At 22.2% G+C, this 15,680-nt stretch overlaps 1 protein-coding gene across 1 annotated transcript in view; it reads left to right on the forward strand.

Annotated features, from left to right (window-relative positions):
* LOC122853700 (putative uncharacterized protein DDB_G0282133) overlaps positions 1-15,680 on the forward strand; it is a 35,638-nt gene that overhangs the window by 13,371 nt on the left and 6,587 nt on the right. The window contains exons 2-5 of the mRNA XM_044154117.1: positions 13,676-13,743; positions 13,914-14,267; positions 14,343-14,540; positions 14,708-14,923. Of these exons, the coding sequence (XP_044010052.1) occupies positions 13,676-13,743; positions 13,914-14,267; positions 14,343-14,540; positions 14,708-14,923 (836 nt within the window). The remainder of the gene's footprint in view (positions 1-13,675; positions 13,744-13,913; positions 14,268-14,342; positions 14,541-14,707; positions 14,924-15,680) is intronic.

A 15,680-nucleotide genomic window follows, 5' to 3' on the forward strand; every position in this document is an offset into this window, starting at 1 on the left:
CTCCGAAACACCTGATTAGTTTACATGAGACTATCTATATATATACACAGTGATAAGAGGACGAAAACTAGCTTGACTACTCGTTTGAATGCTCTATATATATTTATTTTTCTTTTAAATTATCAAGTTATTATTAACTATTATTTTTATACTGACATTTTACTCTTTGAATTTATTAAATTAATACACTCATCATTTTTTTTTTGACTGACATATCTATTTATACTACTTGGATTTATCAAATATACAAAAATAATTTTTTGTCTGACAGTATATTGATTTTAACTACTTGAAAATATTGATTTTTATTTATCATCAAAATATACTTGTCAATTAAAAATATTAAAATGAATTTTATTTTTTTGATATTTTTAGCTTTAGCTTTGAATTAAAAAATAAAATTTGTTTTAAAAATATTATAGAGTTATTGTATTTAAAAATTGTTTAATTTTTATTATATAATATTGTGATATTTTTATTTTATCAAAAGCTTCAAAGAAACACTAGAGAGATTAATTTAAAAATCATACTCGAGACATATCAAAATTCACGGCAGGTCAAATTTAATCCAAACTTAATCTGCTAAAACTACCTACGTTGTCGTCATGAGAGGATTTGGCTTGTCGGTTGTATTCTATTGACTCGTATATATACATGTAACTCAACTGACCTGAAACTTATTCTTCTTGATCCCTTTTTTGTCCTCGGAATTTATTATATGACTCTCATCAAACATTAAAATTTTTAATTACAATTCTTTTGCAATTAATATATATCATATAAAAAATAATAAATTAACCACAATAATCCATCAGTTAGAGACATTTATCATTTTGCAATTAAGCCGATTATATTTTGATGTTAGTGAATGCGTCCCCCTTTTACACACACAAATTGTGCTATAATCGGATGATATGTGCGGTGAGACCGCGTGAAATACCCTCGGAATTTCATTAATTCATTTAAACGATAAATTAAAGATCGTAAATGTACAAACGTTTATCGCACTACCGGTTAATCAATGATAATTCAAAAGCCAGAGAAGAGAAAAATAAAAAAAGGATTAAATAGAAAAAAAAAAACATTTTTAAATGAATAAATTGATCATATAAACATGATAAAATTAATTCTGCTATTAAAAAATACAATAAAATAAAAAAGATGCGATATATATATTTGAATAACCTCAGGTCAAATATCTTATTGAATTATAATTAAATATTAAATACTCTATTTCATCGAAAAAAATAATTTAAAAAAAAATCAATTCCATATAAAAAGTATATAAATAAATTTGGTCAATTAACATTTTCCGTTGAATTTTCATCATTTAAATTATAGAATAAAAAAAACTTTTAGTTAAATTAACAAAGTTTAAATAATTATATATATATATATAAAAAATAATTGAGTTATCTTGATAAAGGAATATCCAATTAATAATTATTATCGATTAAAATATATATGTATAAATTTAACGTCTGTTACTGACAGTATACTAGTATATATAGTTACATGTGTATAGTAATGTGTATAATGTACTTGACTACCTGAACTGGCAACCGTCGACTGATTAATTCTACAGCTAATGTTAACCATTGATTATCGAGGCCCATGAGTGCACGACTGTCAAGAAAATGGGTCGAGGCGGTAACCGAGTCGTTCGACTAAAACAAAACGCTACAACGATCGATCTTCAACAACTATGTGTACATTTTATAGTATAACTTGAAATACACATTGTCTTTATAATTATATATTTTTAATAATAATTTGAATTATATACTTTACTTGTCGCGGCGTATAAATAATTAAATTAACTATAACCAATTATTAAAATAGTATAATTAAATTTTACAATGTTTTAATACTTTTTTTTTTTCTAAAAAAAAAAGGCTTTTAATATTCAAAATATACACTTGGCAATAAAATGAATATATTTTTTCTATTTATTTATATTTATGATGAAATTTTCAATCAGAAAATAATAAAATTTTATGGATCGATGCGAAAATTGCGTGACTGTTCTGACCTGCATAATTTATTTTAAAAAATAAATTATTATTTATTTATTTATTTATATATGTTTTCATTTGAAATAAAAAAAAAAAATTTACAATAATTTATTTTATATAAGAAAATGGATAGAAAATATATTTATTTTTATTATTATTTTTTTTTTTTAAAATAAGTTTAAAAAATTAAATTTAAAAATTTATTGATCTTGATGTAGACAAAACAGATGCGTCGAGTTGTGGGTTGCCGAGGTGTCATTCAATATTCAGTCAGCCTTGTACCAATGTTATATATATGAAACATGCATTTATGCATTAAAACGTATGTAGACGAATATTTTATATTTGCATATACTGCATTTACAAATATGCTGACAAAGAGATAAGTAAAATAGTAAAAGAAAATAAATAAATAATATACTATACTATTAAATTTTAAATTAAATTTATTTTTAAAATATATAAATAATGTCAAAATAAATAAATAAATATAAAAAAAAAAAAAAGTGAATTAAAAAAGTTACACTATTGGTCTTTGAGAGTCGTTGTCTATTTCTTTGAAGTAGAAAACTACACAGTTAAAGTTTAAGTTTTAAAAGTTTTTTCTACCGGAAGTCTTGTATATATCAGGTCAAAGAATTTTATATTTTTTTATAAATATATACTTGTTTTTATTATCTCTTCAACGGCCTGAGCGATTTTTATCCGGTAAATTTTTCGTCCAGTCAGTGGTTTTCCCTACACATGGATATTCCTCTGGAGAATACCATTTTTTAAGAAAAAAAAATAAAGAATAAGCGAAAAAAAATAAAGATAAATAAAAAAAAAAAAAATATCATCTGGGAATATCACTGGCAAACTGCCATGTTGTTAACGCAGTGCAAACTCAGTGATAGTCATCGTTTCAAGACTCGAGATAATCGTCAAGTTGTTTTATCTTTTTTAAATCATATAAAACATATTTTTTACAACTAAAATAAATGTAAATAAAAATAAATAACAACTAGAATAATTTATATATAAAGCTTAAAAAAAAAAAAATACAATTAATTTATTAATTATTCAATTAAAATTGTAAAGATATACTGTGGTTTAATTAAAATTAAAAAAATTTCTTTTTTTTAATACTTCAACAAATTTTTATGTCATAAAAAAATATATTTTATTTTATACAAATTGCAATTGAAAGTATAAATTTAATTGCATCTTGAAATAAATTTTCTTATTTTAATATCAATTACTTTATCGTTGTTAAAAAAAAAGTAAATAAAATAAATTTAAAAAAAGGAAAAATTGAATATCTATACGATTGATCGGGGTGAGCTTTTGTACACTAAAGTCCAAGTTACAGACTTTTTCTTGGTCAATTCTCCAGAGTGCAGGGTTAATGTATATATATATTGTTACAAACACCAACATTGGCTAAAAGTGTTCAAGCAATAGGCGTCGGCCTCAGCAACTACCACAAATCGAACTTTACGAGCTTTTTTTTTTTAGAAAAATATATATACAGGTATCACTGTCATTCCAAAAAGAAAAAAAAAAAACAAACAAATAAGATAAAACTTTGAGTTCAAAATTGTTTTTTTTTATTTTTATTTTTTTTATTTATTTATTTATTTATTTATATACTACAGTTATACCACACACGGTGACATAAAATTTTCTGACAGACTCATATCAATTTCTAATTCAAAAGTTTTCTATTTTCGAATATTCTACTTGCCCTGGAAAAAGTTTTAAAAATAAAATATATACATAAATAATGATTCAAAAGTAAGAAAAAAAAAAATTTTAAGAAATCATAGTTTTTCTTTATTAAATTATATTTATAATTTAAAAATAATATTATTTTATAAAACTAAAATAGGAGGTATTTTTGAATTTATAAATATTTGCTTTAATAATTTTTTTATTTTACAATTTTATATATATCTATAAATATATATTACAAATAAATATAGATATAAAAATTATTACAGTTATTGGCTATGATTATCTTCAAAGCTACTTTATCATACTTGCTATAATAATAAAAATATCACATAAAATAACCTGAATAAATATAAAATTTAAAAAACTATATACAAATGTTCATATAAAAATTATTGGCTTTACATGATAACTCAATTTTTTTTTTACAATAAAAAAATAAAAGAAAATAAAATTCTATGTAATTTATTTGGTGAATATTCTTTTGTATAAAATTGAAACGATAAATAATAAAAAAAAAAAAAGTTAAATATATATAAAGAAAATAAAAACTATGAAAATGAAGTACAAAGTAAAATTTAAAAATAAAAATTTAAATATAAAGAACAAAAGAAACGTGTTAATGTTGAAATGTAGAAATATATATAGTAAATTGTGTAAAACTCGGAGATAAATTTGAATACCAAAGGATTCACAATATTCGTATTCGGGGTCACATTAAACTTTCAATTTCCCCAGAGTAAATCAAATTTGTACAGTAAACAGAAGTGATAATAACTACATCAATGTAGTAGTCACATTTAATTGTTGATTTAAATTAAAATGAAAAAAAAAAAAAAAAACTTGACATAATTTTTTTTTTACATTTGATTTTATTTAAAAAAAAAATAAAAATAATTGAGATTAATTTATAAAACTTTTAGGATAACAATATTTAAGTGTTGTTTAAATAATAGAAGAATAATTTCATGAAAATTTGATTTAGAAATAATTTTTTTTAGTAAATATAACTTAAAGCGAAAAATTTCGAATTTTGTCTGCAGAGTCATGGCGAATTATAAAATCGAAATAAAATCAAAATAATTGTGAGGTGTTGTTTAAAATTTAAATTAAATAGTATAGAGCTTTTTTTTTTTTTTTTTTAATAAAAAGACATGAAGAAGAATAGTATATAGTATGTTTAAATTTATTTTATTGTCATTTGATAAAATAAATTCATTAACAGTGTTATGTATTATATATAAATTATTTAATGAAAAAATAAAGAAAGATATATATGTGTGAGCACAACCGACAATCGCTTGTCCACGACAATAAAGGGGGTTAATTGCAAAACCGTGGTGTAGATGGAAAACGTGCTCCGGACGCGGTTGCCCGAAGCGTGGTTTAATTACGAGAAAGAACCAAGTGGATGTACACGCCCAAAATGAAACTGCTTCTATACATAAACCCTTAAATTATCCAACTGGTGTACCTGTATTTTATTAGCTTTTTTGATTACCGGAAATAATAATTCAACGAAAAAAAAAAAATATATATAAAATGCTCAATTTAACAAAAATAATTTTAATATTATTTTTTTTTATTTAAAAATTATTTTGTAATATCTACTTTTATATTACATGAAATTTTTTTCTCTTCAATCGTTTTCATTTTTATGATGAATCGATAAAAAATTTTCATAAAAAAAAAAAAAAAAAATTTCACTTATTCTTCTTCTTCAAAGTTTCGTATAAATAAAAAAAAAAAAAAAAAAAAAGCTCCAGATGTGAAAAGATTCATTACTTTTTATTTTTTAAAAAAAATATAGCAAGTAGTTTTGAAGAATAAGTAAAAAAAAATAAAAATAACATACTCATTAATTTAGTAAAGCCACAAAAATGTTTTTCTCCAATTATGACGTATAAAAATATATTAAAAATAGACAAGAAAATAAAAGAAAATAAGGAAAAAAAAATAATAATAATTGTAATAAAATTGAATGTGAGGGTAAAAATATAAATGAAAAAAAATAAACAAGAAAAAGAATATAAATTCAATTTCATTTGACTTTGATTTAATTATTGTGTAACATAATTCAAGAAGCTTCATCATGATTCTTCCCCAACTTTCCACTTGTCGATCTTGATTAGTTTGTCCCTGGTCTTTTGTGGTCTTCCCCATTCAATTACACTCGTTCGTCTGGTGATTATTAATCGGCTCAAACTTGTCAACTTTCTTCATCCCAACACTATTATTAATTTTACAATTTCGTATTAATTATAAGATTAAAAAAAATTAAATTATAAAGATATATAATTGTTAGTTGGATAATAATAATTATTATTTTTTTGTATCTCAGTGTTGACAAGAGTTAACAACTAGTCAACAACATGTTTGTCTTGTTTTTTTACTTGTAGAAATAACAAGTTATTTGTCTTTTTTATTGTGTGATAAAATAGTATTCACATGCGGTTTAACTTATTAGAAAATTTTCAATTTTCTTGGTTGTCCATATATAGAACTATAAGATGTCCAACCAAGCAAAAGCAAAATCCTGACTTAACTATGCTTCAGCTAACTTTGGTCTTGCTCTTTTTGACTATTTCTCTATGCCACCACAACTACCATCACTATTACTACTATCACCATATCTATATTGCTTTTGTTCTCTCTTAACAATTATACATATATATAAACTTGCTTTACCAAATTTATCACGAAATTAATGTCCCGAAATTTACCAATGTTTTAGAATGTTTAGTTTGCAATATATATATATTTTTTTTTGACTATGTAAATTTAAGTAACTTTTAATTTACTAATTCTATATACTTAATAAAATAATTTTTTATAGTTTTTCATATTATTGTCAATTCATTATTAAGAATAAATTATTTATTTATTTGTTTTTTAATATTAGGATTATTTATCATAATGAAAAATATGACTTTTTTAAAAATTCTTTACCTCTCACTTTTTTTTTTTCTTTATATATATTTATAAAACTTTTAAACTTGTATTATTTCGTTCATATTTCACTCGAAAAATAAGAATTATACGTCTTACAAAACTGGGTTATAACTTGAATCATCTAAAGAGTTTTATCTTTTGTGCATGTGTGTATGAACATATAAGATTTTCATTTTAAATGCAATATGAAAATTTTTTTTCTTTTTTTTTTTTTTCTTTATATTATTATTACTAAAATATTTAAATACATTCATGTAATATTAAAATGTAAGTAAGCATATTAAACTTGTATATATAATGTACAAAATGAGAATAAACAAATTAATAATCTTGCTATAAATTTATATATCTTGAAAATAATAATGAAAATTTATAAAATCAGTACATGAAAATAACAACGACACAACATAAAATGTTTAATAATTCATGAAATTTAATTGAATAAATTTTAAAATGAAATTAACATAATAAATTAAATTATGATTTTAAAAATTAATAGAATGATTACGTTACATTGTTTGAGTTCAACTTTAAATACCATAAAAATTAGTGTAAAATTTGAAATACAAAACATCAATTGAGTATAAAAATTAAAATGATATTATATATATATTAATTGACTTTGAATAATAAATTTCTAATTACTATTAATATTTAGTAATATTAGAATAAATTATTTGCAATTATATAGACGATATAGTGGTTTTGACATTTGAATAAACAATGAGCTATATAATTATTAAACTAAACTGAATTAATATATGTCTGGACAAAGGTGTTTGTGTATGTATTTCACCTGTTGGTAATATTTCACTCGTATTTGACAAGCTTTTACAAATACTCCACATATTATTTGATTAAACTTTTGTCTTTTGTCACTTGTTATTTTTTTTTTATTTTCATGAAAATTTAACAAAAATATATTGTATATATATTTTTACAATTTTACAAGTGTAGAATACATTTTACCTTGTTTTTTTTTTTTTTTACCTTCATTTTGTAAAATGTACTTTATTTAAAAAACTTTTGTGTTCGTTATAGCATATTTGTTTTTTTTTTTTTTTTTTTTTGTCATTATAAAACAAGCAATTTTGTTTTCTTTATTTTTGTATCAAATTTTCTCGGTTTTTTTTTTTATATAAAGATATTTTTTTAAAACCACTTTGAAAGTGGATATTGCCAGATCGTATATCGTGAATTTTCGTGTGCAACAAATGGACTGTGATCGTTAGATAATACTATTTTTTTTTAAGCTTATTTATTTTTTTATATTTAGTTTATTTTTTTCTCGTTCACTCGGGTCTTGTGATCAATTCTTTATCTGGTTTCCTTGCTACTTCGTGACGTCTAATTCGAAGGGGATGAATAAAAAATAAAAATATATATAAAACTCAGGTGAAACGACGAGGTAAAAAAAACTGTTGGACGTTACTCGATCACAAACAATATAAAAAAAATATCTATATATGAAGGGGCTGTTTTTTTTTTTTGTCTCATCTTTTATTTTTTACTGTTTGATTGAACATCTATGTGTGTTTGTGTATGTATTTTTTTTATTCGGTACCCAATTCGTTAGAGATGATGGCAAAACTTGAAAATGTGTTGGTGAAAAAAATATATAAATAAAAAGAATGTGGCTTGATGTATATATTTTTTTTTTGTAAGGAAAAGCGATGATGGTATTTTACTTGAGCTTTCTGTGACGTACATGTAGCTTTTATTTATTTTTAACATAGAAGAAAAGACAAAGAGGCGTGAAGCAATATTGCCTGCCAGCCTTACAAAATTCAACTCTTTCACTATTTTTTATTTTTAGTTTTTTTGTATATATATATTTTTTTTTTTTACACTTTTTATCTTTTGTTTTAATATTTTTTTCATCTCTACGTTCAGTACACACTTAATGAGTCTTGAATTCATTTTTTTAATGTCACTTACATATACGCGCATAGAAAAAAATTAAGAGATTGATTTTCTGTATTTATTTATTTAACAACAAACGTTTCAGTTGGAAATCCATATGGTGGATAATATTCAGGGGGTTTTGCTTTATATATTCACAAATTTTCATAATTTTTTAGCTTCCCGTTTGTTTTTAAATAAATAAATAAAAAAATAAGAAAATATGCGTCTGTTCTATCGATTGTACTAAAAAGCTCCTTGAGCTTTAAATTTAAAACTTTTATTTAACATTTAAATTATCCGTAAAAATTTATTTTAAATATTAATTTAAATTTTTTTCAAACAATTAAGTCAATTGATAAATTTTTTAATCCTTTTTTTGTCGTAAAAAAATTACATAATTGTTTTATTAATTTAATAACAATAATTAATTGTTAAAATTGTTCTTTTTAATTACATAAAATTTGTATAATAATATTTTTAAACAGGTTATACAAGTAGTTTTTTGTTGTTATAAAAATAATTATACATTTTATGTAATTATTATTTCAAAATGATTCATTCATGCTCAAAGAATACCCTTTTGTTTTGTTTTTTTCATTTTCATTTATATTTATTCATTTTTTATAAAAATAGAAAATAAAAAAAAAATCTAATAATGTGAAGAGTGTATATAGAATTTGCTTTGTGTATATAATATTCACATTGCATCAAAAACCACAAAATACCAAAAAGCTCTTGTACATTCGATGTCGATTTATCACGGTGCATTCGTTATTACAAAATATATACATATAATGTATTGACACAACGAACACTAGGGAAAATAGTATAAAATTCACCGAACCAATTCAAATAAAATGTGTATACATTGACTTGCATATATGTATTTTTTTTTTTTTTTTTGAATAACAAACAAACAACCATTAAAATGCTCCCAACGGACCAAAGCTGTATCTTGTTTTGTTCATCACCATTATTTATAACAAAAACAAAATTTAACTGACACATTTCACCCTCCAAAAATTGACACATCTCAAAAATAGATATAAAACAAAAAAAAAAAAAAAAAGGGAAACAATTGTTTGTCATTACTCTGCTCAACAAAGAATTTGATTGGCATTTGTAAAATTGTGATTTTATTTCCTTTAAAAATAACTGTGTATTAACATTTAATCAAAAAATTGATAAACATTTTTTTTGCTTTTCATAAATAAATAAAATTCTGTGTCAATTAAACATCAACAGATTTATGAAAAAAAATAAATAAATAAATGAATTTATTAATTGAATATAATTGAGGACAATATAGTTTATTTTTAAATAATAATTTTTGTATATTGTATAATTAAAATAATTAATTTTGTAATTTTGATGTTATTTGGTTGAGTTTGTCAATTTAAAATTGGTTTTTGTTTTACATATATACAAACAATAACCACTGATAAAAATAAACAAAAATTCATGTATCCAGTCAATTGTCATTGTTTGTATTCGTGTATGTCAGTTAACTGATGCACATTGAATACAAACTGTTGAAAATAACGGAAATTCAGTAGATGAAATGACGAAATGCTTTTCAAAATGACAATTTCCATCGTAAATATGTATTGTATATTAACTTTTGTTTCCTGTAAATAAACAACAATTTCATTTTTTTTTTTTTAAATATTTAAACCTTTTTTTAAATTTATATTTAAATCTACACTTTGATAAATTAATTCCACGTAATTTTCAATTCCGAGTATTAATTAATTTATATTTGATAAAAAATTAAAATAATACTATACTGAGTATATAATAAATAATATTCTAGGAAGTAAAAAAATTTATCTATTTACCAACATAAAAAAGCTCTACTTAAATTATTTATCTTGCTTATTAAATATTATTTTTATTATATTTTTAATGATATAATAAAAATTTAGACTTATATAAAAGTGATAAAATTTATCTATTAATATATCGAACAGCAAGTTATTTTGTTTGTATATACGATAAACACATACTTTTTGGTAAACATGTTCAATCGAATGGAAAAATACAACATTACCCGAATGAATATCCTCCGGCCAATGGTGACTTTAATCTTTCACATTGGCACTTGTTGAAGTCCCAAATATAAATACAAATTATTGTTTAAAAATAAAATTAAATTTAAAAAAGCTCTACTACTTTTCATGTATTTATTTAATCATCATATATATTATTTTAATTATTGAAAAATTTTTAATAATTAAAATAAAATATTAAATTATATAAAATGACAGTTATGAATTTTATTATCTGTCATTGACAGTTGTAAAAAATATTTATCATTGACATATTTTAAATTTTATATTGTGTTAAATTAATCCAGTGTATATATATTTATTTTTTATTTTTTTACTGTACAAACTTTAAATTTAAATTGAAGTGTACACTGAGTGTATATAGTTGAATAAAAATATTTTTCCTATTTTATTGTCAACTCACGTAATATTTGTCCATTGGAGATTGGCGATCGAGTTGGTTTCCGGTTTATTAGCCTTACGGAAGCTTTGGAAATGTCCCTTGTGGCATGTGTGTTGGCTGTGATTTTTATTCGTATATTTTTTATCTAATAATAAAAAAATAAGAAAAAAAAAGTAAATAAAATATAAATCATGATAATAAAAAAAAAAAAAACAATTTTATAAAATATGAGAAAAATTAAAAAATAAAAATAATAGATGAATGGGTTGTGATGTATTATATGCTATAAAAAATATATAAATAAATACAAATAATGATAAAAAATAAATAAGGGATAATAACGAGAGGTGCGGCCTGTCGTTGTTGGATAAAATATTGGAAAAAGTCGATATGTATTACCTTTAATATTCGGGCTTGATATAAGTTCATTTTTTTTTTATTTTTTTTTAGAAAAAACCTATGATATTCACCCTCTGTATGGTGTCTATATATACAACACTAGTATACACAAAAATATAAGTCTATCTAGAGTCCATATGTATTTTTCAACATATAAAAAAAATGTTACATGTGTGTTAAAGTTTGTATAGTCGTAATAAACCCTTGTGGGCGTTCGATATATTTCAAACACCGATCACGTGCTGTGTAAACGTACTCTCGTACAGTCGTCTTGCCATTTCATCTACAAAAAATAAAATAAAAAACCACTGGAAATTAAAAAAATATATTCAAAGGAAATTTAAATTAAAAAAAAGGTAAATTAAAATTGAAAAAAATAAAAATGCTATAGATCGTTAAATGACGTGTTGAAATATACTTATAGAGCTTTTTTTTTCAATTATTTAGTTTACATTTCATTTATTTAATTAAAAAAAAAAACAGTATTAATGGTATTTTTTTTTTTTTCATTTAGTATAAATAAGTAAATTGATTTTTCGTTTGAAAATTTTACATGAATTATATCGTTTTCCATAAAATTTTTCAAATAAATATATGAAAAAAAAATTTATGTATTTTACCCGGGCTGTGTACACGATAGTAATGTATATATCAGTATTTTTTTTTTTTTCTTTCGTATAATGTTTTTTTCGCCCTCTAACCAGACTCTTTTTAAGTTTGTTATTTATTTTTTTTTATTTATCAATTTTTTTCTCTTTATGTTGTATTTTATTTTACCTCATTTTGGTGTGTATTTCTTTTGAAATTTTTTTATTAAAATTTTTTTTTTTTAAGCTTAAATTATGATGGTTAATTAAAAATGACGCATCAACAAAATATTCATTGGTTGCATGTGTTACCAAATATTTAAGTAAAAGGTAAAAGCTTGAAAATATTAAATGAGACTTTTTTCAACTAACTTTTTGGTGTGAAACTAATGTGGTTTCAGTAAAGAAAAAAAAAATATAAAAAAATTTGTCTCGTAAAAACAAGAATTAAAGAAATAAAATTGTTAAAAAGAATAAAAAAAAAAATTAAATGAATGTTGAAACAGGAATGGTTTTGAAGTCACAGAAAATGGCATACGTCGCACGACTAGCATTAAAAAGAATTAAAACGACCAGTTGAAAATAATAAAAAAAAAAAAGTTACATTTATGTCTGACCATTCAGCTTATTTTATTTTTCCAATTTTATGTTTTTATTTTATTATTTGAATTTTTTTTATTTTTGTCAATGAAAACATTTGTTGCAATGTTGCAAAAATAAAAATTCAGTCGATTATATTTCAAGTTACAATTCCCCCTTTTTTTTTTCTCGATATTAAAAATAAAAGTTTTAAGACTTTATTACGTCTTTTTATTGGCTCAACGATTTTCTGGTATTATCAAATAGTAATTATTTAAAATTCAATAAAATCATGCAAGCGAAAAGTGAGCCGTTATATTAAATATCTCAATGGCAGTTTTCAATTGAAAATTTTATATTTTACATGTAAAATACATGAAAAAAATATTTAATAACATGAAAATAATTTATTTTTATAATTATATTTAATAATTTTAATTGGGAAAATTTTTTAAATTTAAAATTAACACGACATATGATATTTCAGTAGTACAAGTCAACCAGTGTCAGACATGAATTTTATTTATTTTTTTTTTTCTACTCGACTTGTTTAATTAACAAAAAAACAGTTTAATAAATTTTATTTTTTTTATTTTTTAATAATTATATTTTCAATAGTTTTACGTGGTTTAAATTTAAAAATTTTTAGTTATTATTATCTTATGAAAAAATAAAAACACACATTTGACATAAATAATTTTTAAATTAAGACGTAAAAAATTATTTAAATTTGTCATACATTAATCATGTGAATAATCTAATTAATATTGATAAATTCATGTCTCATTATATTCCACTTATAAAATATAACACCCACAAGGCTCGATAGCTTCATCAACGCCATAAAAAAAAAAAAGCCACTTTGTCATTATACTGAAGAGAAGATGAGAGTAGAATTTTAATGACGCATAATTAAATTTATCAAGTATACTTATATGAAAAAATATTCTTAGTCTACCCTCATGCTTTATTAATTTTGTTACTTTTTTTCTCTTTTTTTTTTTGTATACATAAGTTGATGATAAAAAAAAATTTTTTATGTAACTTAAAATTTTTTTAATATTCTTCTTTTAGTTGCTGAGGGTCACAACAAGAGCATCAACAAAACAGATATATCCGGTGAATCACCTGAGGCTATTTTGGTAAGTTTTTTTTATATATTTATATTCCCATTTCATTAAAATTTTTGTACACAAATTAGTACTGAAAAAGTCCAAAAAAAATAACAAAAAGAACAGTAACAAAAAAATGAATTTATCATTTAAATTAATTTAATAATAATTTGTTTATTTTTTTTTTTTTTTACATTCAGGATGTGACGACAGATAAAATTCTTGGAGAAGATGTCGAGTATGAGGATGAAGATGAAGAGGAAGATGATGATGATGATGATGAGACAAATGAAAAAAATACTGGTGAAAATGAAAATGAAAAAAAAATTGATGAGTATGAGGTTGAACTACGTGAGGTTGCAGAATCACACGAAGCAATGTCCAGAGACGATAGACATAATTCAACAGTTAAAATAAATAATTCTGATTCAAGTATATTTACTGATGAAAATAAAGCAATTCGTAATTTTGATTCACATGAAAAAAGTATTGAAGAACATTCAGATGAAAGTATAACATCAAATGAAGCAATTAGTACAGAAAATGATAAAGAAGTAAGTATTTAAAATTAAAAAAAAATGTATTATAAATTACCAAAATTAAATTATAATTTAATTAATTTATTTAAGGTAAAAGAATTGTTGGAATTTAAACATTTATTTGATGATAAAAAAAAAAAAATAAAACGTGTACCAACTGTTAAAAAAGAATTAAGTACACAAAAAGAAATTCAAGGAAATGTAAGTGTACTTGCTGAGCCAACGAAAATTACAAGTCAATTGGAGGATAAAAGAATTGGATATTCGCCTGTCAGAACGAATGACTTGGTAAGTTAGTTGATTTTTTATTTTATTATTAAACTTTTATTATCCAATTTTAACTGATGGATTATTTTCATATCTGTTAAATTCAATTTTTCTTCATTTTTTTTTTTTCTCTTTACTTTTATTTTGTTTGTTTATTTATTTATTTGTTGATTTGTTTTTTTCAACAGATGGATCAAGATGGTATTCGACATTTAAATTCTGAAAAAAATATACAAGGTGAAGTTATACCTGGTGACGAATATGTGGATTCAGATACATCTTTACAGATACTTGGAAAACTTGATAAAAGACAAGAATCTGATCTTGATTCTTCAGAGGCTTATCCACCTAGTCCACATATACCAGAGTTTGAAAAACATTCAGAAATTCAAGAAGTTACTGAGGTTAGTCACTGGAATAATTTACTTTTTTTTTTTTTTATATCATTCTAAACATTTACAATCTCAAATATAACTTTTAAAAAGTTACAAAATTTTTATTTTTTTATATATAAATATAAAATCTTTTTATTTATTTTTTTTTTTTCAAATATATTTTTGTCTGTTGGTTAAAATCAGTGATATTTTTAAAAGCTAGATTAACTATTTTTTTATGTTGATCATAAAAAAATGTAGAAATTCAAACAAAGTATCTTTTTCTCTTTTTTTTTTTTTTTTTATAAAATTCTCAATTTACTTTTCAAGTAAATATTCTACTATAAACTTTAAACTAGAATTTTTAGTATCCAAAGTGCTATTTTCCACATTGTTCCACACAAACTTTTTTACCAAACATTTCGTTTCTTTTTTTTTTTTTTTTTATTTCTCTTTATTATATATATATATATTTTTTTTTTTCTTTTATTTCTGATGTTTTTCTCTTATTCTCACAATTTTGTGGTACCCATGACATTTATTCCCTTTCCATATAACCAAATGGTAAAAAAGAAAAAAAAAATCACGATCCAATATCGTCAGCATTTCCATGACGAGTATCAATGGAATGAGGATTGAGAACGAAAAAATAAAATGAAAAGAATTTTGTTGAATGAAAATTGTGGGATTGGTTGGTTAGTTGGTTGGTTGGTTGGTTGCTGCATGCCATCAGTTTTGTGACCAAGTGCTATGTATTCGGTTCAGTTCACGAGTCAATTTCCTGGTG

This window comes from Aphidius gifuensis, linkage group LG4 (assembly GCF_014905175.1).
Source record: "Aphidius gifuensis isolate YNYX2018 linkage group LG4, ASM1490517v1, whole genome shotgun sequence".
NCBI classification, from domain to species: domain Eukaryota; kingdom Metazoa; phylum Arthropoda; class Insecta; order Hymenoptera; family Braconidae; genus Aphidius; species Aphidius gifuensis.